Source organism: Perognathus longimembris, chromosome 28 (genome assembly GCF_023159225.1).
Source record: "Perognathus longimembris pacificus isolate PPM17 chromosome 28, ASM2315922v1, whole genome shotgun sequence".
Taxonomy (NCBI): Eukaryota; Metazoa; Chordata; class Mammalia; order Rodentia; family Heteromyidae; genus Perognathus; species Perognathus longimembris.
This window is the reverse complement of record NC_063188.1, coordinates 24,459,949-24,483,264: the sequence shown is the minus strand read 5'-3', so window position 1 is coordinate 24,483,264 and position 23,316 is coordinate 24,459,949. Positions and strand designations below refer to the sequence as shown.

The window sequence follows — 23,316 nt, the reverse complement described above, 5'->3', positions numbered from 1 at the left end:
TCTTACATTTCCTGATAGAACAACAGGTATGTTGAAGTATTTTTGTGTGTAGAAAGTGAAAAGATATTGATCCTGAAATTCAAGCTCATAATTTCTGAATTTAAGTAGAAATATTGGACAGTGAAAAATTATAAAAAATATTTCCCTCAAACTCTTTTATCTGACTCCAGACAAGATAGAATAGGAAGTTGGTTGCTGATTAAGTTCTAGTAAAGTGTATTTGTCAAAACTGAGTTTACTATGAGAGCACATTTAAATATTCTTTCAGAATGTTTGCATATTCTGAGAATAATATGTGTTACCTGGTCATAAAAACAACCGCATAGTATAATTTGATAATCATTATACAATTTGAGAGAAATTCCAAATGTGAGATGATTTCTCAGCTTGAAATCCTTACAAAGTTATCTCAGATGACTTGAGTCAGTTTGTTTTCAAAATTAAAATCATAATTAATCCCTAATAGTTTTTAATCTTTTATTGGCTTTCTACTTGAATGTTAGAAATTAAATGCATAAAAGTATTAACCAGTAAAAACTTAGTTAAAATATATGTGGATCAATTGGTAAGTGGTTCAATAAAATATATATTTCCAGGATCCATATCATGTTTATGTCTTTCATTTATTGGAGTTGCTACCATTGTTTTCACTGCTGTTATGGTTGTGGCCAGACATTGCATGTACAAAAAACGAAGGTAATGAACTCAAAGAAAAGGAAACAAGAGATGTTTTTAGATGCGTTGTTGCTGTTTTTTGCTTTCTATTCCTTTTATCTTGTATGCTATTTTGTTTGTATTTGGGAGGGTATATATAAAAGGTGGGACAAGTATGAACAAAAACAAGAGTGATGCTCACTAGACACTATGTGGAAAATGAACTGGATATCTTATGAGAGGGGAAAACAAACAGGAGAGTGATGGAAGTGGTTCAAAAATAATTGTACTCATTACCTGATGCATAACTAAAATACTCTGTATATATCAACTCTACAATAACAATTTTTTAAAAAGGAAGATAGAGTTGACTCACTAAAATACTGTGGCTCCCAGAAAATATATCAGAGCCTCTTTACCACTCTTAAATACATGGTTCTACACTTTCATATAAGGCCTCAGCAGTATAAACCTTCTATTAGTTTTCACTTCACTTAATGTATAGTATTCCACACTGCAATATAACCCTGTTTTCCTATTTACTTTTATGCTGACTTTAAATAATACAATCATATACTACAGGTGCTGTATCTCTATGCCAAACTGACAAACAGGATGCAAGAATATGTTCATCTGTGGATGAAGGATTTACTCTTCGCCTAAGTAGCGCATCAGGTCAGAGGCATTTGTGTTTTATTTTTTCTTTGATACACTACTTTAATTTCATTGATGTATGTGAGTAATCCATGAAATATTATAGAAAGTAGTTAGCATAGTAGTAATATTTGGAATAAAGTGGGAGAAAAGCATGAAGGAAGTTCAAGATGATTGTTTCAAAATATTTAGTCTTATTCAATAATATGTCTAGTTTGGGAACTGCAAAATTAAAACTTAATTCAGTTGGAGAATTATAATTGAGATTTTGTATCTCTATTAAATAAATTATTTCAGTAAATGCAGATAAAATCTCAGCAATTTAAATTTTCAATTAGTTTTTACTTCAATTTTCATTTTGCTTTCAATCCTGCAACATAACCACATTTTTTTCTGAACTGGTACTGGCCCTTGAAATGAAGGCCTGGGTGTGCTGTCTCTGAGCTTCTAGGGTATGTGTGTGTGTGTGTGTGTGTGTGTGTGTGTGTGTGTTCAGAGCTGGTGATCTACCACTTGATTCAAACCTCCACTTCTGGTTTTTGGTATTTACTTGGAGATAAGAATCTCACAGACTTTCCTTCCCAGACTAGTTTGGAATTGCAATCCTCAGATCTCAGTCTCCTTAGTAATTAGGATTACAGGCATGTACCACAGGCACTTGACTCAAGTTCACTTTATTCAAATATAATGTTGTACTCTGTAGTATAAACATATGTTTTTTATTTACTTTTATGATGACAATTAATAGAAGCAGATAATCAAGATGGTGCAACTTTATCCAAAAGTGGAAAAGAAGGTACAAAAACATTTTCATCTGAAGACAACAATTAACTATTCAATGAAGTAATAGTGTTTCATGTCAGATGCACTAATGTTTTATTTTTCGTTGATATAACACTACCTTAATTTCTTTTTTCCCTTTATTGTCAAAGTGAATTACAAAGGGGTTACAGTTTCATATGTAAGGCAGTGAGTACATTTCTTATCCAACTTGTTACCTTCTCCCTCATTTTCCCTCCACCTCCCCACTCCCCTTTTCCCTCACCCCCCCCCCCATGAGTTGTACAGTTGGTTTACACCAAATGGTTTTGTAAGTACTGCTTTTGGAATTGTTTGTCTTTTTATCCTGTCTCTTCATTTTGGTACTTCCTTTCCCTTCCTTAGTTCTTATACACGTATATACAGTATCCAGGTTACTAAGATCAGATAGCAAGGGTGAAACCACAGGAAGGTAATACAAGAGAAAAAAAAGGGGGGGTACGGTTTCACATGGCATGTTGAAAATAATTGCAATGATATAACACTTATTTCCATAACGTGGAATTCATTTCACTTAGCATCATCTTATGTGTTCATAAGGGCATATACATTGGGCTATTGTGATCTTCTGCTATGACTATCCTAGAGATGTACTAATTTTCCCTATGAGGGAAACCATAGAGTCATTCTTTCTGATAGAGGCATAGAATTCCATTGTGTATATGTACCACGTTTTCTTGATCCACTCGTCTACTGAGGGGCATCTGGGTAGGTTCTATATTTTAGCAATGACAAATTGTGCTGCGATGAACATAGTTTTGCTGGTGGCTTTAGTGTGGTCTTGCTTGTAATCTTTTGGGTAAATGCCCAAAAGTGGGGCTGCTGGGTCGTAGAGGAGCTTGATGTTTAGCCTTCTGAGCAACCTCCATACCGCTTTCCAGAGTGGTTGAACAAGTTTACATTCCCACCAACAATGAAGTAGGGTACCCTTTTGGCCACATCCCTTCCAGAATTTGTTGTTGTTAGTTTTCCTGATAATGGACATTCTTACTGGGGTGAGGTGGAATCTCAATGTTGTTTTGATTTGCATTTCTTTTATGGCCAGTGATGTCGAGCACTTCATGTGTCTCTTGGCCATTCTCATTTCCCTTCAGAGAAGTCTCCTTTTAGGTCTTTAGCCCACTTGTTGAGGGGGCTCTTGATTCTTTGAGGATTTGTTTTGGAGGAATTTAATTTTTTGAGTTCTATGTATATTTTAGATATGAGGCCTTTGTCCGTTGTATGGCTGGTAGAGGTCTTTTCCCAATCTGTGGGCTTTCTGTTTATCTTGCAAGCTATGTCCTTTGTCCTGCAGAAACTCTGTAGTTTGATGCAGTCCCCCATTTGTTCAACCTTTCTTTGATTTGTTGTTTTTCTGGGCCTTTATTGAGGAAATTTCGTCCTGTGCCAAGGAGCCCAAGTGTTTCTCCTACTCCTTTATGTAGTGTTTTCAGGGTATCTGATTTTATTTCAAGGTTTTTGATCCATTTGAAATTGATTTTGGTGCAGGGTAATATATAAGGATCTAGTTTTAATTTGTTACAGTTGTTGAACCAGTTGGCCAGCACAATTTGTTGAAGAAGCTGTCTTTCTTCCATCCTATTTTTTAGCTCCTTTATCAAAGATTAAGTAGCCATAGTTCTGCCGGTTCATTTCTGGGTCTTCAGTTCTGTTCCATTGGTCCTCAAGCCTGTTCTTGTGCCACTACCAAGCTGTTTTTATTACTATAGCTTTGTAATACAGCTTGAAGTTTGGTATTGAAATTCCTCTAGCACTGTTCTTTCTACTTATTTGTTTTTGCTATTCGGGGTCTTTTGTTGTTCCATATGAATTTCTGGATTGCTTCCTCTACTTCATTAAAGAATGGTGTTGGAATATTGATAGGTATTGCATTGAATTGTAGATAGCCTTTGGCAATATTGCCATTTTGATAATGTTAATCCTCCCAATCCAGGAGCATGGGAGGTTTTTCATTTTCCTTATTTCTGCCTTTACTTACTTTTCCAGGTTTTTAAAGTTTTCTTCATGGAGTTCTTTCACTTCTTTGGTTAAGGTTATTAGTACCTTAATTTCTCCTGGATTTGTGACTGATTTGTGGAACAGTAAAGAAGGGAGTCAGTGTAGTAATAATATTTGTAGTAATGCTGGAGCAAAGTGTGCAGGAAGTTCAAGGTGATTGTTGTAATATTCAGTTCTGTTCAAATCATATGTCCAGTTTGAGAAGTGAGATATTTAAAACTTAATTCAGTTAAAGAAGTATAACTGAGCCTCATCTCTATTAAAGAAATCCCAACAATGTAAATCTTCTACTAGTTTTCATTTTAGTATTCATACCTAGTCTTCTATCTTGCAACATCACCTTATTTTTTCCTGTACTTTTCCTGGGTCTTGAACTCAGGTCTTGGGTTCCTTCTCTGAGATTTTTATCTTCTAAGGGCTACTGCTCTACCACCTGACTCAAACCTCCACTTCTGGCTTTAGGGTTGTTAACTGGAGGTAAGAGTCTAACAGACGTTCTTGCCCAGGCTACCTTTGAACGACAATCCTCCTATCTCGGCTTCTTAATTAGCCAGGATTACAAGCATGTGCATCAGATTTTGGCTCAAGTTTTCACTTTATTCACATATAGTGTTGTGCCTTTAATATAACCATATGATTTCTTATTTACTTTTATGGTGACATTAATCGATAGAGCTACATAATCCAGATGATGAAACTCTATCCAAAAGTGAAAAAGAGGATACAATATTAGTTTCATCTGATGAAGAAAGATATATTGTCCTACTAAGCAGCACATCAGGTCAGAGGCATTCATGTTTTATTTTTTCCTTTGATATACTACTTGAATACTTTAATTTTTAATACTTTAATTTTTTTAAGTTATGTAAACATGAAACATAAACATGTGAAACATATAGAAGGAAGTCAGTGTTGTAATAACATTAGTAATAAAGCAGGAGAAAAGTGTGAAGGAAGTTCAAGATGATTGTTTCATGCTATTTAATTCTGTTCAAATCATATGCTCCGTTTGGTAACTGAAAAATTGAAAACTTAGTTCAGTTGAAGCAGTATAACTGAGCTTTTCATTATCTCTATTAAATAAATGATCCTACTAAGTACAGATAATATCTCAGCAATGTAAGTCTTCAATTTGTTTTCATTTCAATTAGCATCCTACTTTGCAATATAACCATTTTTTTTTCTGTACTGGTCCCGGGGCTTGAACTCAGGGCCTGAGCCCTGTCTCTGAAGGTTTTTTTTTCTTCTCAAGGATAGTGCTCTACCACTTAAGCCAAACCTCTACTTCTGGCTTTTGGGTGGTGAATTGGAAATAAGAGTCTCATAGACTTTCCTGCTCAGCCTAGCTTTGAACCACTATCTTCTGATCTCAATTTCATAAGTAGCTGGTCCACAGGCATGGTCCACAGGTGCTTGCTTCAAGTTTTTACTTTATTCACATATAGTGTTGTACCCTGCAGTATAACCATATATTTTCTTATTTACTTTAATGGTAACATTAATTGATAGAATCGGAGAACCCAGATGATGAATCTTTATCGAAAAGTGAAAAAGAGGATGCAATAATACTTTTATCTGAAAAGGAAGCATCTACTGTTCAAGGACAAAGTGTATCAGGTCAGAGGCGTTCATGTTTTACTTTTTGTTTATATAATACTACTTTAATTTTTTGAGTCATGTGAATAATTTATGGAACATATAGAATGGAGTCACTGTAGTAATAACATTTGTAATATAGCAGGAGAAAGTGTGAAGGAAGTTTGAGAGGATTGTTTCATGATATTTAATTCTGTTCATGTCATATGTTCAGTTTGAGAACTGAAATATTTATTTATTTTTTCAAATTTTTATTATCAAACTGATATACAGAGAGGTTACAGTTTCATATGTTAGGCATTGGATACATTTCTTGTACTGTTTGTTACCTTTTCCCTCATACCCCCCCTCCTCCCCCTTTCCCTTCCCCCCCCCAGGTGTTCAGTTCACTTACACCAAACAGTTTTGCAAGTATTGCTTTTGTAGTTGTTTGTATTTTTTTACCCTGTGTCTCTCAAATTTGGTATTCCCTTTCAATTTCCTAGTTCTAATACCAATATACACGGTTTCCAATATACTCAGATAAGATTACAGAGATAGTGTAGGTACTACCACAGGAAGGTGATACAAGAACATCATCAATAATAGAAGCTACAAATACAGATGGGACGTTGAAAGTAGTTACAACTGTGATATAACAATCGTTTCCATAACATGGAGTTCATTTCACTTAGCATCATCTTATGTGGAGAACTGAAATATTTAAAACAATTCATTTAAAAAGTATAACTGACTGAGCTTTTCATTACCTCTATTAAATAAATGATCCTAAGAATTGCATACAAGATCTCAGCAATGTAAGTCTTCACTTAGTTTTCACTTCAGCTTTCATATAGCTTCTTTGTAACACAACCATATTTTTTTTTTCCTGTGCTGATCCTGGGATTTGAACTCTGGGCCTAGGCACTGTCTCTAAGAAATTATTTTTTTCTTTTTTGCTCAAGGCTAGCACCTACCACTTGAATCAAACCTCGACTTCCTGCTTTTTGGTAGTTAATTGGAAATAAGTATTTTACAAACTTCCCACCCAGGCTAGCTTCAAACTACAATCCTCAGATCTCAGACTCTTGAATAACTAGGATTACAGGCATGTGCCACAAAAACTCAGCTCAAGTTTTCACTTTATTCACATATAGCATTGTACCCTATAATATAGCCATATGTTTGACTACTTACTTTATGGTGACATTAATAGAAACAGATAATACAGAAGATACATCTGTCTCCAAAAGTGGAAAAGAGGATGATACAACCTTTTCATCTGAAGACGCAGGATTTTCTCTTCACCTAAGTGATGAATCAGGTCAGAGACATTGGTGTTGTACTTTTCTTTGATACAATGCTAGTTAATTCCTTTGAAACATGTGGATAGTTCATAAATAATTATAGAAGAGAGTCAATGTAGTAATAACATTTGTAATAAAGCAGAAGAAATATGTGAAGGAAGTTTGAGATGATAACCTCGTAATATTCAGTCATTTTCAAATCATCTGTCCAGTTTTGGAACTGAAATATCTAAAACTTAATTCAGTTAAAAAAGTAGACATGGTTGAACTTTTCATTGTCCCTATTAAGTAAATGAGCCTCAGAAATGCAGATGAGATCTCAGCGATGTAAATCTTCATTTCAGTTTTCATACAGCCTTCTACTTTGTAACATAACTATACTTTTTTTTCCCTGTGCTGTTCCTAGATCTTGAACTCTGGTTGTGGGCACTATCTGTGATATTTTTACATTTGAATCAAATCTTTACTTCTGGCTTTTGGTAACTGAAAATAGAAGTTTCATGGCCTTCCTTGCATGGGCTAGCTTCCAACCATAATGCTCAAATCTCAGACTTTTGAGTAGCTAGGATTACAAGCAAGTGCCATAGGCACTCTGCTCAAGTATTTACTTTATTTGCATATGGTATTGTACCCTGAAAATCACAATATGTTTGACTTCTTAATTTATGATGACATTAATAGAACCAGATAATACAGAAGATACATCTGTATCCAAAAGTGGGAAAGAGGATGAAACAGTATTTTCATCTGAAGATGCAGGATTTTCTCTTCACCTAAGTGGCGAATCAGGTCAGAGGCATTTGTGTTGTATTTTTCTTTGATATAATACTACCTCAATTAGTTTGAGATATGTGAATAATTCGTGAATAAATATAGAAGGGAGTCAGTGTAGCAATGATATTTGTAATAAAGCAGGAGAAACGTGTGAAGGAAGTTTGAGATGATTGTCTCATAATATTCAGTCCTGTTCAAACCGTATGCCCAGTTTGGGAATTTAAATATCAAAAACTTAATTTAGCTAAAGAAATATAACTGAGCTTCTCATTTTGACTATTAAATAAAAGCAGGTGAGATCACAGCAATGTAAATCTTTGCTTCATTTTCACTTCAGTTTTCATATAGCCTTCTACTTTGCAACAATAACCATATTTTTTTTTCTGTGCTTGTCCTGGGACTTGAACTCCAGACCACAGTGCTGTCTCTGAGGTGTTTTTTAAATGTTTTTTCTCAATGCTAGCACCCTACCACTATCTTGACTTCCATCTGGCTTTTTGGTAGTTAATCGGAAATGAGTTTCATGGACTTCCTTGCCTGGACTGGCTTTGGACCACAATCCTCAAATCTGACTCTTGAGTAGCTAGAATTACAGGCATGTGCCACTGGCACTCAACTCCAATTTTCACTTTATTCACATATAGTATTGTTCCCTATAATATAGCCATCTGTTTGACTATTTGCTTTATGGTGACATTAATAGAACCAGATAATGAAGAAGATACATCTGTCTCCAAAAGTGGAAAAGAGGATGAAACAGTATTTTCATCTGAAGATACAGGATTTTCTCTTCACCTAAGTGGTTTATCAGGTCAGAGGCATTGGTGCTGAATTTTTTCTTTGAGATAATACTAACAATTACTTTGAGAGATGTGAATAATTACATAAAGGAGTCAGTGTAGTAATAACACTTGTAACAAAGCAGGGGAACTGTATAATGGAAATTTGAGGTGATTGTCTCATACTATTCCATCCTATTGAAATCATATGTCCAGTTTGGGAACTGAAATTTTTAAAACTTAATTCAGTTAAGAAGTATAACTGAGTTTTTCATTGTCTCTATTAAATAAATGATCCTAAGAAATACAGACAAGATCCCAGCAATGTAAATCTTCACTTTGTTTTTGCTTCAGTTTTCATATAGTCTTCTACTTTGCAACATTACCATATATTTTTCTGTGCTGGTCTTGAAACTTGAATATGGGCCTATGTGCTGTCTCTTAACATTTTTTTACTTGCTCAAGGCTAGCATCCTGCCACTTGAATCAAACCTCAACTTCCAGCTTTTTGGTAGTTAATTGGAAATGGATTTCATATACTTACTTCCTTGTCTGTGATAGCTTTGAACCACAGTCCTCAGATCTTAGACTCTTGAGTATCTAGGATTACAGGCATGTGCCACAGGAACTCAGCTCAAGTTTTCACTTTATTTGCATATAATAATATACCCTATAATATAACCATATGTTTGATTACTTACTTTATTGTGACATTAATAGAACTAGATGATGAGGAAGATACATCTCTATCCAAAAGTGAAAAAGAGGATGAAACAGCATTTTCATTTGAAGACGCAGGATTTTCTCTTCGCTTAAGTGGTGTATCAGGTCAGAGGCATTGGTGTTGGAGTTTTTTGTTTAATACATTACTAACTTAATTACTTTGAGGTATGTGAATAATTCATGAATGATTATAGAAGAATGATTATAGATCCAGTATAGTAAGAATATTTGTAATAAATCAGAAGAAATGTGTGAAAAAAGTTTGAACTGATTGTCTCATAATAGTCAATCCTGTTCAAATCGTATGTCCAGTTTGGGAGCTACAATATTTAAAGCAATTTAGTTGAAGAAGTGTAACTAAGCTTTATTATCTCTATTAACTAACTGACTCTAAGAGTTATAGATAAGATCTCAGGAATGTAAATCTTCATTTAGTTTTAACTTTAATTTTTATTTAGCTTTCTACCTTACAACATAATATCTATTGTGTTTTGTGCAAGTCATGGGGCCTAGGCCCTTTCTCTTAGCTTTTTTGCTCAAGGCTAGTGCTCTACCACTTGAACCAAGCCTCCACTTCTATTTTTTTGGCAGTTAATGGAAATAAGTGTTTTTATGGACTTCCTTGTCTAGAGTAGCTTGGAGCTGTAGTTCTCAGATCTCTACCTCTTGAACAGACAGGATTATAGGCTTGTGCCACATTGTCCAGGCTCAATTTTCATTGTATTCACATGTAGTATTGTGCCCCATAATATTGTCATATGCATTTCTATTTACTTTTTTTCCAAATTTTTATTATCAAACTGGTGTACAGAGAGGTTACAGTTTCATACGTTAGGCATTGGATACATTTCTTGTACTGTTTGTTACCTTGCCCTTCATACCCCCCTCCCCCCTCCCCCTTTCCCTTTCCCCCCCTGAGATGTTCAGTTCACTTACACCAAACAGTTTTGCAAGTATTGCTTTTGTAGTTGTCTATTTACTTTTATGATGACATTAATTAATAGATAATCTTGGTGAAACATCTATATCCAAAAGTGAAAATGAGGGTATAACAGTGTTTTCACCTGAAGATGACCATTTTACTGTTCCCACAAATGTTATATCAGATCAGCAACATTTGCTTTTTACTTTTTCTTTGACATAATACCACTATAATTTCTCCTTTGTATGTGACCAATTCATGAAACATTATAGGAGTCAGTGTAGTAATAACATTAGCAATAAAGCAGGAAAAAAGTGTAAAGTATGTTTGAGATGATTGTTTCATAATATTTAGTCCTGTTCAATCATATGCCCAATTTGGGAACTGAAAAACTTAAAAGTAAATTCAGTTGAAGAAGTATAACTGAGTGTCATTATATCCATTAAATAAATGATTCTAAGAAGTTCAGGTACTATCTCAGAACTCTTCAGTTTGTTTTCACTATAATTTTCATTTAGCTTTCAACCTTGCAACACAACCATAAATTTTTTTTTTTGTTGTGTTTGTGCCAGTCCTCGGTCTGAACTCAGGGCTTGGGCAGTATTTCTGTGCTTTTTTTTCTTCTCAAGGCTAGTACTGTATCACTTCAGCTAAACCTCCACTGGCTTTTTGGTACTTAATTGGAGATAAGAGTCTCACAGACTTTCCTGTCTGGGCTAGCTTTGAACCATAATCCTTAGATCTTAGACTCCTCATTAGCTAGGATATAGTGTCCACAGGCACTAAGCTCAAGTTTTCACTTTATTCACAGATAGTACTGTATCCTGCAATATGATCACACATTTTTCTATTTATTTTTATGTGATACTAATAGAACCAGAAAATCCACATGATGCAGCTCTATCCAAGAGTGGAACAGAAGATGAAATAGCATTTTCATGTGAAGATGAAGGATTTACTCTTCACCTAAGTGGTGTATCTGGTAGAGACATTTGTGTTTTGTGTTTTATTTTTTCTTTGATATAATAATATTTATTTCTTTGGGTTATGTGAATTATTTGTGAAACATTATAGAAGACAGTCAGTGTAGTAATAACATTTATAACAGAGCAAGAGAAATGTGCAAAGGAAGTTGAGATGATTTTTCATAATATTTAGTCTTATTCAAATCATATATTCAGTTTGGGAACTGAAAAAATTTTAAACAACTCACTTGAAGAAGTAAAACTGAGCCTCATTATCTCTATTAAATAAATAATTGTAAGAAATGCAGGTATCTCAGCAATGTAAATCTTCAATTCACTTTTACTTTAATATTCATGTGTAACTTCCTACCCATAACTACATATTTTACTTTTGTGATGAAATTATTTTGTAGAACCTGATAATCCAGATGTGGTATGTCTACTAAATAATGAAAAATTGGATGAAAAACTATTAACTGAAGAAAAAAGAGTTACTGGTGACCCATATAATTTTCCAGGTTAGAGGAATTCATACTTTATTCTTTAATATAATGTTATTGCTATTTTAAGGTGTTGTACAGAGGGATCACCATTTCATAAGTCAGGCAATGAGTGCAATTATTTTTTGACAATGTCACCTCTTCCTTCACTTCCCCCAATTTTCCCTTCTATGTTCTTATTTTTGTCTTTGATATGTTCATTTATCTTGTGTATGAACAATCCAGGAAACATTATAAAAGGTAGTTAATATAGTAATAGCACTTGTAATACTGAAGAACAGTGTGAAGGAAGTTCAAGATGATTCTTTCATCACATTTGTTCCTGTTCAGATCATATGTTCAATTCAGTAACTGTGAAAATTTAAAACTTAGTTCAGTTCAAGAAGTATAACTCAGTCTCATTATTTCTATTAAATAAATGATTCTAAGAAATTCAGATAAGGTCCCAACAATGTAAATTTTCAGTTAGTTTTCCTTTTAAATATGTTATATAGCCCTCTACCTTGCAATATAACCATATATTTTATATTTTCTTTTATGATACTAGTTGACTCTGATGATCCAGATGACGTACGTCTACCTAAAGATGGAAAAGTGAATAGAAACCTATTATTTACTGAAGAAGAAGGATGCAGTCTTGACCCACCTGATGTTGCAGGTTAGAAAAATTCATGTTCCTATTTTTATTTTGGATGTGTTAGTAATCCATGAAATATAATGCAAGGTAGTCACTGTGATAATAACAGCTATAATACAGTAGGAAAGCTTGAAATAATTCTTTCATTAAATTCATTCCTATCCAAATCATATATCCAGTTCAGAAAACTGGAAAATTTAAAGCTGAGCTTTTGAAGACATTTAAAAATATTACTATTTGTTATACACGGGACTAATAGGAGCACAGTTTCTGCCTTTGAGAAATTTCAATCTATGCCAAGCTTGGTAGTATTCATTTGCATTCCCAGAACCATAAGGCTGAGGCAGAAGGATTTGTGTTCAAGATCAGCCTGGGCTACATAGTGAGTTTGAGACCATTCTGGGCTGTAGTAAGGCCCTATTTTTTTTTTTTCTTTGGCCAGTCCTGGGGCTTGGACTCAGGGCCTGAGCACTGTCCCTGGCTTCTTTTTGCTCAAGGCTAACACTCTGCCACTTGAGCCACAGCGCCACTTCTGGCCATTTTCTGTATATGTGGTGCTGGGGAATTGAACTCAGGGCCTCATGTATATGAGGCAAGCACTCTTGCCACTAGGCCATATCCCCAGCCCGTAAGGCCCTATCTTGAAACTCCAAAAACGTTTGAATCTGATTCAGATGAATACATATACTATTAATGTATTACATGGCAGAATGAAAGGATAACCCGAGGAAGCACAATACTTTCTAACATTTAGCCTGTAACATATGTGTTTAGGAATAAGTAGTATTAATCCAATGTATAGAACTTTCTAATTTAAGTAATATATCGATATGAATATTTGCTCATAAATGAAGAAATGCAAGAAAAAGCACTAGAGTTTTTTCTTACTGTATAAAAATGTGAACCTTGGCTTTTGAGCCATTTTAGTGTCAAAGCTTGGGGATGGAGTAAAAAGAGGGAAGTAAAATCCGTAAGTAGCCTTACCAGTTTGTAGTTGTGCCAACTGTCCTAGCCAGCCCATTGCAGTTTTACCATGTTCCTTGCATTTTACTAAAGCACATCAACAAACACATTACTGTTCCTCTTGGAATAATCTAAATTCAGATCTTCATCAGGGAAATCTAGTCTACTCACCCTATATTCAGCTTTACTACTGAAAAGCTTGACTTTCTTCTTTCTCCTAATAAAATTTCTCCAAAGTGGTTAAATCGAATGCATTGAGTTACCTACTTTGAATTGGTATGTGAATTTCAGTAGGGGAGGAAAATTACAATATGGCAATACAAATTAATATTTCAAAAAGTTATTCTCTTAGATTTGCTTTTTATAGGACGTTCAGATAGGTTAACCTCCCTGTTCAACATAACCCCTGTTCCATGTTTGGTCAGGTGTCTACCTAGCAGTCAACCAAATCCCTCATAAGCACTTTTAAGCAAAAACTTTAAAAAAATATTAGTTCTTGCCTTTTCAGATACTCTAAAAAAAATTGCAAAACATATTTTCAAAGACAAGAAGTATTTTCTTCTTTTTTTTTTTTTTTTTGGCCAGTCCTGGACCTTGGACTCAGGGCCTGAGCACCATCCCTGGCTTCTTCCCCCTCAAGGCTAGCACTCTGCCACCTGAGCCACAGCGCCCCTTCTGGCCATTTTCCATATATGTGGTGCTGGGGAATTGAACCGAGAGCTTCATGTGTAGGAGGCAAGCGCTCTTGCCACTAGGCCATATTCCCAGCCCAAGAAGTATTTTCTTCTGAATGCAATGTGCAGCTATTGTGACATACATTTCTTTAATATATGGTATTTAGAAGATCATTTTATTAGACAGTACAATTAATCACACTTGTGCTAATTCCTTATATTTAGTCACTCGTCGGAAAAGGAAAATCAAAAGGAAGAAATTAATAATAGATGAAGTCAAGAAGCTGAGTCGGGAAGAAATACGTGAACAGTTTTATTACTCCGAAATAACCCCGCGTGTGACAGAGGCACCTCCTACACCACAACTAATGATATGGAAGGAGAAGTCAAAACCACGTGTTCTTCTATCAACTCCTGCAACCAATTTGGGCCATAGCAAATTGAGAATGGTAATAGTTTTCATTATTTACATAAGTGCAATATCTGCTTGTAAACAAGTGAATCTATATCAAAAACAGAAGTAGAATTGCAAGACAACAAACTTCATTTTAAATTAACTTGTTGAATATGAATTATAGCTTTGTCATTAGAGCATGTATGCTTGTGTCTTGTTGCACTGCATTATGAATACAAAAACAAGAAATAAAATTATGTTTTTACAGTTGTTTGAAAGAAGCATAACAGCAACTATTCTCGTTAGACCTGACAGTGGATGGTCAGCACTGCAACTAGATGAAGACCAAACCACATTTGGTAAAACTTCCTAATTCTGTTGATGAAACGCAGAACCTTGTGGGATCAATAATCCTATTTTACACTTCAGAATGAAACTAGAATCTAGTCCTATACTTTCAGTAGTAAATGCTACACTTAGAAAGGTATTTTTTTTTTTTTGGCCAGTCCTGGGCCTTGGACTCAGGGCCTGAGCACTGTCCCTGGCTTCTTCCCGCTCAAGGCTAGCACTCTGCCACTTGAGCCACAGCGCCGCTTCTGGCCGTTTTCTGTATATGTGGTGCTGGGGAATCAAACCTAGGGCCTCGTGTATCCGAGGCAGGCACTCTTGCCATTAGGCTATATCCCCAGCCTAGAAAGGTATTTTAAAGAGTTAATTTGTTATTGCATTTTCCTGACTTTGGGTTAATTTAAAAAACTGAAATAGAGCTATTTCACAGTGGCTCACACCTGTCATTCTGGTCAGGAAGCTGATATTTGAAGGATCATGGTTCATAGCCAGCCTGGAGAGAAATAATCTTCAGAATAACTAGCAAAAACCAGGGGTAGGGGGCATGGCTCAAGTGATAGAACACTAACCTAGCGAGCACCATTTACTGAGTTAAACCCTAGAAACACACACACACACACACAGAAACAAGATGAGCTGTTTATAGGCTGTTTTCAGGCATTCTTTCTTATCTTTTCCTTCCTCAAAGCAGTATTCACAAACTTTCAAAAACTACTTCTGTCTGATAAGATGTTTCACTGTATAGAACTTAACAAGAAAAGTTACATAGGGGTAACATTGAAATAAAACTATTAACTTGAGACATAGCTACTGCCATCTACCCTAAAGCAACTTATGTGATGAGTTACTATCCGGTTATGTGAAGGCATTAAAATGTACTGACCAGGGTGTGGGGGGGGGCGGGGTGGGGGGTGTCAGGAGGAGAAAATTTTGGAGAAAATGAGGGAAGGGATGACACTGTTCAAAAAGTAATATTCTCATTACTTGACTTATGTAACTCCTCTCTACATCACCTTTACAATTTAAAAATCTACTGAACAATACACCCTGGTGAGCTTGAACTGACCATGATGTCTTGTACATAACTGTGTGAGTGTGGAGGGGATGGTGGGCAGAAGATGGGGAGTGCAGTGATGAGAGTCAGAGAAGGGAAGGGGAAGATGAATATGTGAGACTTCGAGGAGCCTCCAAAAAGTTTGAGAACTCCTTGCCTGTATTCTTGGGTTCCAAATTGTCTACCTGAAGTCTTCTTAGTAACAATCATATCCTAATTCCAATCTGAAAATGTGTTGGTGAAATATTCTTTACTTTATTGTTACTTCAGAGACCTCCACGATGGAAATATCAAATATCCAGGAAGAGTGGAATCATCCCCAAACTGAGAATGTTACAACGTCTGTACTTACAGACAGCTATGTTGAAGAGGTCAACAACCTACCAGCTGAGGTGAGATAATGAGGAGAATCAGAAAATACTTTCCAGAATAGCTATAGTGAAGAAATGTTTGGATTTTGATAGATCTCTTAACATTTGCAAGTGCATGTTTAATGTCTTATTATTCTGCAATTTCTTGACTAAGTAGCAGTTTTGAAGGATAATACATGATTTTCATCTGCAATGCAATATTCTCTAGGTTACATTAGTGAGACACAAATTAAGTATCTTCACACTGAAACAGCATTTTGCATGATATATTCAAGGAATAATTACTGTATCTTTTTATGAGTAGAAAATCCACTAGTTCCCCCATTTAGTATGTCACAAATATTTTTGGACTCTAGTCAGTAAACCTGTGTTTTGTTTTTCATCCTAGATTCACTATTTTTCCCTAAGATAATATGGTTTAGATCTATCAATGATCTTGAATTGTAATTTGAAAGAATATCTCAAATTCAATGATTATAGCAAAAACTTAATTTGTAGAAATTTTTGCATGAAAACTTTTTTTTCAGAAAGCATAGATATTTGAAGACATGGTTGGAAACATGTTTTAAAATGTTTTCTCAATGGTCACTTTCCTGGTGGAAAAATATGCCATGTAAAAATAAACAAGTGCAGGATTGGGGATTTAGCTCAGCAGAAGAGCACTTGCCTGACAAGTACAAAGCCCTGAGTTTGGTCCTCAGCTCTGGAAAAAAAAGCTATAAAAATAAACCAGTGCTTTTCTGGTGTTTTCCAACCTCATTGTATTTTTATAACTACACAGGGAATTCAGTTAACTCACATTGGAACTGAGAGTCTAAGGTAGAAATCTAGTCCCACAGCACATAAACAGAATGTGTTTCATTCAATATTTCATATTTCACTAGATACTAACAACAGTGGCTTCCTGTTACTATCCCTCATTTGTACTAACTTGGACATTTTTAACAAGCACCTAATCAGGATTAGGCAGCCATTTTAATTTTGTAATTTATCAGGGAGGGAAATATGAGTGCAGTTCTCATAGTAGACATATGAACAAAATAGGTTATTGCCATGTGCTTAACATAGACACAGAGAGGTCAATGTTCCACATCTACTGAGTTTTCCTTCTTCATCCTATACTGTGCTTAAAAATTTTACTTCCACTTGTATTTGTTTTCAAAACATTGGACAAACATGCACACACACGTGATGTTTCAGAACACAGTTTGAAGGTGCACAAAAATATTCACTCTGATTCATCTTTTCAAACCTTTATAAAACAGAACTTTCATGTGCACTAACTGCAAACTTGAGAACACCTAAAATGTAGAAAATTCAGACATGATGAGGTGCCATAAATACGTGAAGAACAAAATACACTTCCTTGTATTCACTAAACTTTCAAAAAGCTTTAGTGAGAATTCAAGGAAACAGTGCAAGAGGAAGCTCTTAATCAAGATCAAGGAGAGCAGTTAGAGAATGGAGCTTAGAGATAGGTTATAAATGGAAAGGAGCTTTCAGGCTTTAAAGCATGTAGGACAACAACATTCTTCAATGATATAAAAGAAGCAACCCAAAAATTCATATGAAATAATAGAAGACCAGGAATAGCAAAAACAATCTGTAGCAGGAAGAACAGTGCTGGAGGAACATCAGTACCAACCCTCAAACTCTGTAACAAAGCTGTAGTAATAAAAACAGCTTTACACTTGCACAAGAATAGGCCTGAGGACCAATGGGACAGAATAGCAGACCCAGAAATGAACCTACAAATGTATAGCGACCTAATCATTGATAAGGGAGCCAAAAACACAGGATTGAAGAAAGACAGCCCCTTCAACAGATGGTGCTGGCAGAATTGTCTATGTACATGCAGAAAACTGAAGCTAGATCCTTATATATCACCCTGCACCAGATTCAATTCCAAATGGATCAAAGACATCAATGTAAGACCAAATACCCTGAAAATATTACAGGAAGGATGAGGAGAAACACTAGGGCTCCTTGGCACAGGTCAAAACTTCCTAACCAAAGATTCAGAATCATAACAAATCAAAGAAAGATTGGATCAATAGGAATTCATAAAATTGAGGAGCTTTTGCATGACAAAGGACATAGCAAGATGAATAGAAAGCCTACTGAGTAACAGAAGATTTTTACTAGCTAAGCATCAGACAGAGGCCTCATATATAAAATATACTAGAGTTCAAAAAATTAAACTCCTAGAAAAAAAATCCTCAGATAAACAATAACCCAGTTAATAAATGGTCTAGAGACTTAAAGAGAGCTCAGAAGTAGTAAGAATGGCCAATAGACACATGATGAGATGTTTGATATCTTTGGTCATAAAAAAAATGCAAACCCAAACAACCATTTGATTCCACCTCACCCCAGTTAGAATGGCCATTATCAAGAAAACTAACAATAACAGATGCTGGTGGGGATGTGGCCAAAAGGTAACACTACTATACTGTTGGTGGGCATGTAAAATTGTTCAACTGGAAAGCAGTATGGAGTTTCCTTAAAAGACTATACATAGAGTTTACCTGTGGTCCAACAATCCCACTCCTGGACATTTATCCAATGAACACAAACCAGGCCACACTAAAGCCACCAGCCATGTTCATTGCAGCATTGTTTACCATAGCTAAGATATGGAATCAACCTAGATGCCACTCAGTGGAATGGATCAAGAAACTGTGGTATATATACACAATAAAATTCCAAGTTTCCATCAGAAAGAATGACATTGCCCTATTTTAAAGAAATGGAAAAATTAGAAAAAATATATGATGTGAAGTAAGGCAGACCCAAAGAAACATAGGCTGCATGGTTTCCCTCATCTGTAATAATTAGAATGTACCCGTATATCTGCAAATAAACCCTATGGATAGCAAAAACAAAAATTATATTTAGACATGATTAATTAAACAACACAATAAACATTCACAGTGAGACCAAAGGAAGATATTCTTTGGAGAGCATCACAAGGGCTTAATAGCTATGTGCATATGATCATATAATGTGATGCTTATCAAAATAAACTCCAAGAAAGGGCTTTCTTGGAAACAAGAGGTTTTTATTTTACCTTTGTCACTTTTTTATGTTTATACCTTTTGTCTTGTATGTAAGTTTATCTGATTTGGGGAGGGGACGTGGAAGCACAGAAATGGTGGGACAAAGGGTGAAGTAATTCGGCAGTGAATCTCAATAAATACTATGTTGGAAATGAAGTATACAATTTGGGAGGGCAGTTTGGAGGGAGAAAATGAGGGAGGGGTGACACTGTTCAAAAAGGAAATGTACTCAATAGCTGACATGTGTAACTGTAACCCTCTACACATCACCTTTACAATAAAGTTTTTTTTTAAGCAGTGCAGGGGAAGAAGTATGGTACATGTAGAATTTGTGGCTTTCTCTTTTTCTTTCTTCCTTTATGTCTTTGCTCCCTCTGAGAGGACACAATCTTTTCTTAACTGGTGTCAGTGACAGCTTCAGCAGTGGTGGCAGCCATCCTGCCCTGGCCCTGGGTAGGGTGGCAGTGCCCCTCTCTCCTCTCTCAGTCCTTCTGGGGTGACACCTCGGCAGGTGTCTTTCTTCTGCTACCTAGTACTGGGCCTGAGACTAGAGGTAGGAGATCAGAACTAGGAAATGCTCCACCATTACAGGATGTCAGCAGCACTGCCCTATGGGCTTCTGATGTGAGATCTGCAGTGGAGTGGGAATTGAAAAGGAAAGGGACAGCAAGTCATGAGGGAAGTTCATCCCTTCTGAACGGCATGGGGAACAAAGAACTATTTCAATCAGGTGCTGCCTCTCTGGGATATCCCAGAAATAACATTTTGACAACGTGGGTGGTGCTTCAAATTAGTTTGAGAAATGAGTGTGATGCCGTAAAGGTATTTAATGAAATTATATTGTTCCTGTCATAACCACCAGCAGAGTTATCTCTCTTTCCCTAACTTACCTTAGGTGAGTGGTATGGAAGTGCCATATCCAGTTTCTGAGAAAATGTCAGCCCAAGAAAATTATCCAGCTGAAGTGGTAAATATATGTTGTCTTGAAGATATTCTTAAAAACTGTTAAGAGTCAATACCTTGTTTGAAATTTGATGTGTAGAACTGTCAGGTTATTTTCTAAATTTCTAATTTAAATGTATCACTAGTGAAGTTCAGAAAAATGTCTTTATGATGGAATGTTTTCTGTACTCCTTTCAAAAATAGATTGATAAGAACTAGGAGAGTCCTAGGTGAAAATGGTTCTCTTCCAAGTTTACTTTCTGAAATACAGAAGGGAACTTGCCCTGGGATGCATTGCTAATAAAGACAGCAGCATCTCCCATTTGGAACCCCTTATTAGAAGAGGGACTATAAGTAAATCAGTTCAAATTGACTTATATTTGACTATATTTGCATTAATTTTGTTCTCTCCATTATTTGGCAGGATTCAGTATTACAGTTGTGTTTCTTATAGCAGCTAACACTATGTTTTGCAAATAGTAAATATGCAGTGAGTGTTGCTTATATGATGTTTTTATTTATCATTCAAACAGGAGCCAATGGCCATTGACCAAAACATGACAGCAGAGAAATCGAACGGAACAGCAGAAGAGTTGTTAAGTACATTACAGGTAAGATATAGGGTTAATTTAAAAAAATAAATTATTGACTCCCAATACCTATACATTTATGATAACAAAACAGCTTCTCTTAGTGTGAGATGATTTTGAGTTATGTACCTACTGCTAAGTATAGATGTTTGGGTCTGGTACCAGCAACTTCTTACTGCCTTCTAAGTCACCCTTAAGTCCGCAGACATTTTTTCTATGTCTCAATCTTGTTTTTGCAAAAAAAATAAACTATTTCTAAATATGGAAGTCATAACAGGTTAAAAGTGATAAGTCAGGATAGTCCTGCAATACTTTAACTTATATTTTATCAAAATGAATGTTCAATAGTACTATGCTGTCAGGTGTATTATGCTATCATACTTTACTTTCTGAAAAGGATAGGCCAAAGTTATTTATCCCACCTTCTTTAACCCTAAGTCCTGCTCACCAGACATAACTATAGTATTTCAGTATTTATGTCCATGTTTTTAGTTAGTACGTTTTACTGTTCTTTCTTGATATTGTGGGTTTAAATTTTATTTCTTCTTTTAGTAGAAAGTGAACATTTATCTTAGTTACATTGCCCATCTCAGGATAGTTTAAACACAGCTTTCAGAGTTAAATGATATACCTCTAATAGTTTGATACAGGATTGTTTGTGCAGACAGCAAAAATATCTTAGACTTAAAGAAGATAGTTTATTTCCCTCTGGGGTGACCGTTCAGTCTAGTATGCAACTGTGCTGGATAAGGTGTCAGGACCCAGATTTCTGTCTTCTTGGTTTCCCCATTTTGAAGATCCAAAATAGCCCCTTCATTCCTCCCCTGTCTAACTAGTTCTCATTTCCAAACAAACATTGATCTGCTTTCTCTGGCCTTCATCCTCATCATTTTCCATGGATGCAGAAAAAAGTCTCTTAACTTCCAAGGTTACAGCTTTCTTCTGCTCTCTGCATTCTTTTTCTGCAGTGATTATTCTGAATTCATTTGTTTTGCTATTTAAAGTTAGGGATTTCACTCAAATGTCTGGTGCATCATTGGTTATGTTTTTACTTAAAGAAGAGATTAAAAAATGGACAGACTGGAGCTGGGAATATGCCCTAGTGAGTGCCCTAGAGTGCTTGCCTCGTATACATGAAGCCCTGGGTTCGATTCCCCAGCACCACATATATAGAAAAGGCCAGAAGAGGCGCTGTGGCTCAAGTGGCATTGTGCTAGCCTTGAGCAAAAAGAAGCCAGGTGCTTAGGCCCTGAGTCCAAGGCCCAGGACTGGCAAAAAAAAATGGACAGACTGTTACACATATATGGGCAGGGCTTGTATGTAGGCTTGCAGTCTTGAGAGTGAATTAATGATGTGGCACCTCTTCCACAGATACCACTAGCTAAAGAATATTCTCCTCTTAGGATAGGTGGTTTGAAATGGAAGAAGGAAAAGCCACCCAATCCACAACTGCCTCTTAAAATAGAAAATACATGAAGGTTGGCTATACCACCTCTTAAAGGTTGCTACCCTTGTGCCAGACCTATGGTTGCGATAAAGCACAATGAAGTATTGCACTTACTAAGTCACTTAAGTGTTATGGACTAGCAAAAACTTATGATTAAATGTGTAAGATTATTTTGGCTAGTATTACTTCACCAACATATTTTGAACTAAAAAATTTCTACTTCTGCAAGAAATTCCAACCCCTTCAATGAACTACACTTGTGCTCAATGATCTGTTATGTTTTAAGCTTATTAAAGTGTCATTTGTATGTCTCTTTTGAAGGATATCATAGTCATTTATGAATATTTTCATTATTTTGTTGGTTATTGTACAAACACAGAGTCATTTATGAATATTTTCATTATTTTGTTGGTTATTGTACAAACACAGCCTGCTTTACTTTTAATGGTTTTGTTTTCTTTTTCTTTTCTATTTTCCAATTATTTTCCCAGGAATCCAACAAGATAGGGAAGGAGTCCTTTAGTCTAATGGAGCTCTGCAAGAACAGTAACCGAAAACAAGCAGCTGCCACCTTTTATAGCTTGCTACTCCTAAAGAAAGAGCAGGCAGTTGAGGTGAACCAGAGTGCTCCCTATGAAGATATTATAATTACAGTGGGACCAAGGTTCCACGACATGTGAAGGAAATCCTGAACATGAAAGCTATGTCATCACTGGTTTTTCTGTGTAGGTTGTTTAGGATATATTTTTAAAAATTTGTATAACTGAAACCTTCAAGAATATGTTTTAAAGACTACTTCAGTCCAAGAGCTTATTTAGGTGTATTGCCTATTTTTGGTACATTGTATTTCGACATTTTTCAGTTAAAATATTTTGTAATTTCTCTTGGAATTACTCTTTGGCCTGTATGATTTTTAATTTGCAAGGGTCATTTTACTGTTAGTTTTCAGTAATGTGATTACTGTCTACTTCCTTTTAATTCAGAGAACATGCTTTTAATGATTTTTATTTGAATTTATCTATGGTGTTTTATCATACTTTTGCTTTCAACCATTAATGGCTGCTCCAGGAATGATAAAATTAATTTTAATACTGTACTTATAAGCACTATTTTCCCCCTTGAATATGAAATATAGAAACCTTATACATGTTCCTTTACTCATATTGC

At 35.5% G+C, this 23,316-nt stretch overlaps 1 protein-coding gene across 1 annotated transcript in view; it reads left to right on the top strand.

Annotated features, from left to right (window-relative positions):
* LOC125342978 (double-strand-break repair protein rad21-like protein 1) overlaps window positions 1–22,829 on the top strand; it is a 24,460-nt gene extending 1,631 nt beyond the window's left edge. Inside the window, exons 2-11 of the mRNA XM_048335319.1 lie at window positions 5,635–5,742; window positions 6,917–7,024; window positions 7,689–7,796; window positions 8,485–8,592; window positions 9,281–9,388; window positions 11,584–11,688; window positions 12,218–12,328; window positions 16,011–16,132; window positions 20,646–20,723; window positions 22,641–22,829. Coding sequence (XP_048191276.1) covers window positions 5,635–5,742; window positions 6,917–7,024; window positions 7,689–7,796; window positions 8,485–8,592; window positions 9,281–9,388; window positions 11,584–11,688; window positions 12,218–12,328; window positions 16,011–16,132; window positions 20,646–20,723; window positions 22,641–22,829 — 1,145 coding nt within the window. The remainder of the gene's footprint in view (window positions 1–5,634; window positions 5,743–6,916; window positions 7,025–7,688; window positions 7,797–8,484; window positions 8,593–9,280; window positions 9,389–11,583; window positions 11,689–12,217; window positions 12,329–16,010; window positions 16,133–20,645; window positions 20,724–22,640) is intronic.
* Window positions 22,830–23,316: the final 487 nt, after the last annotated feature.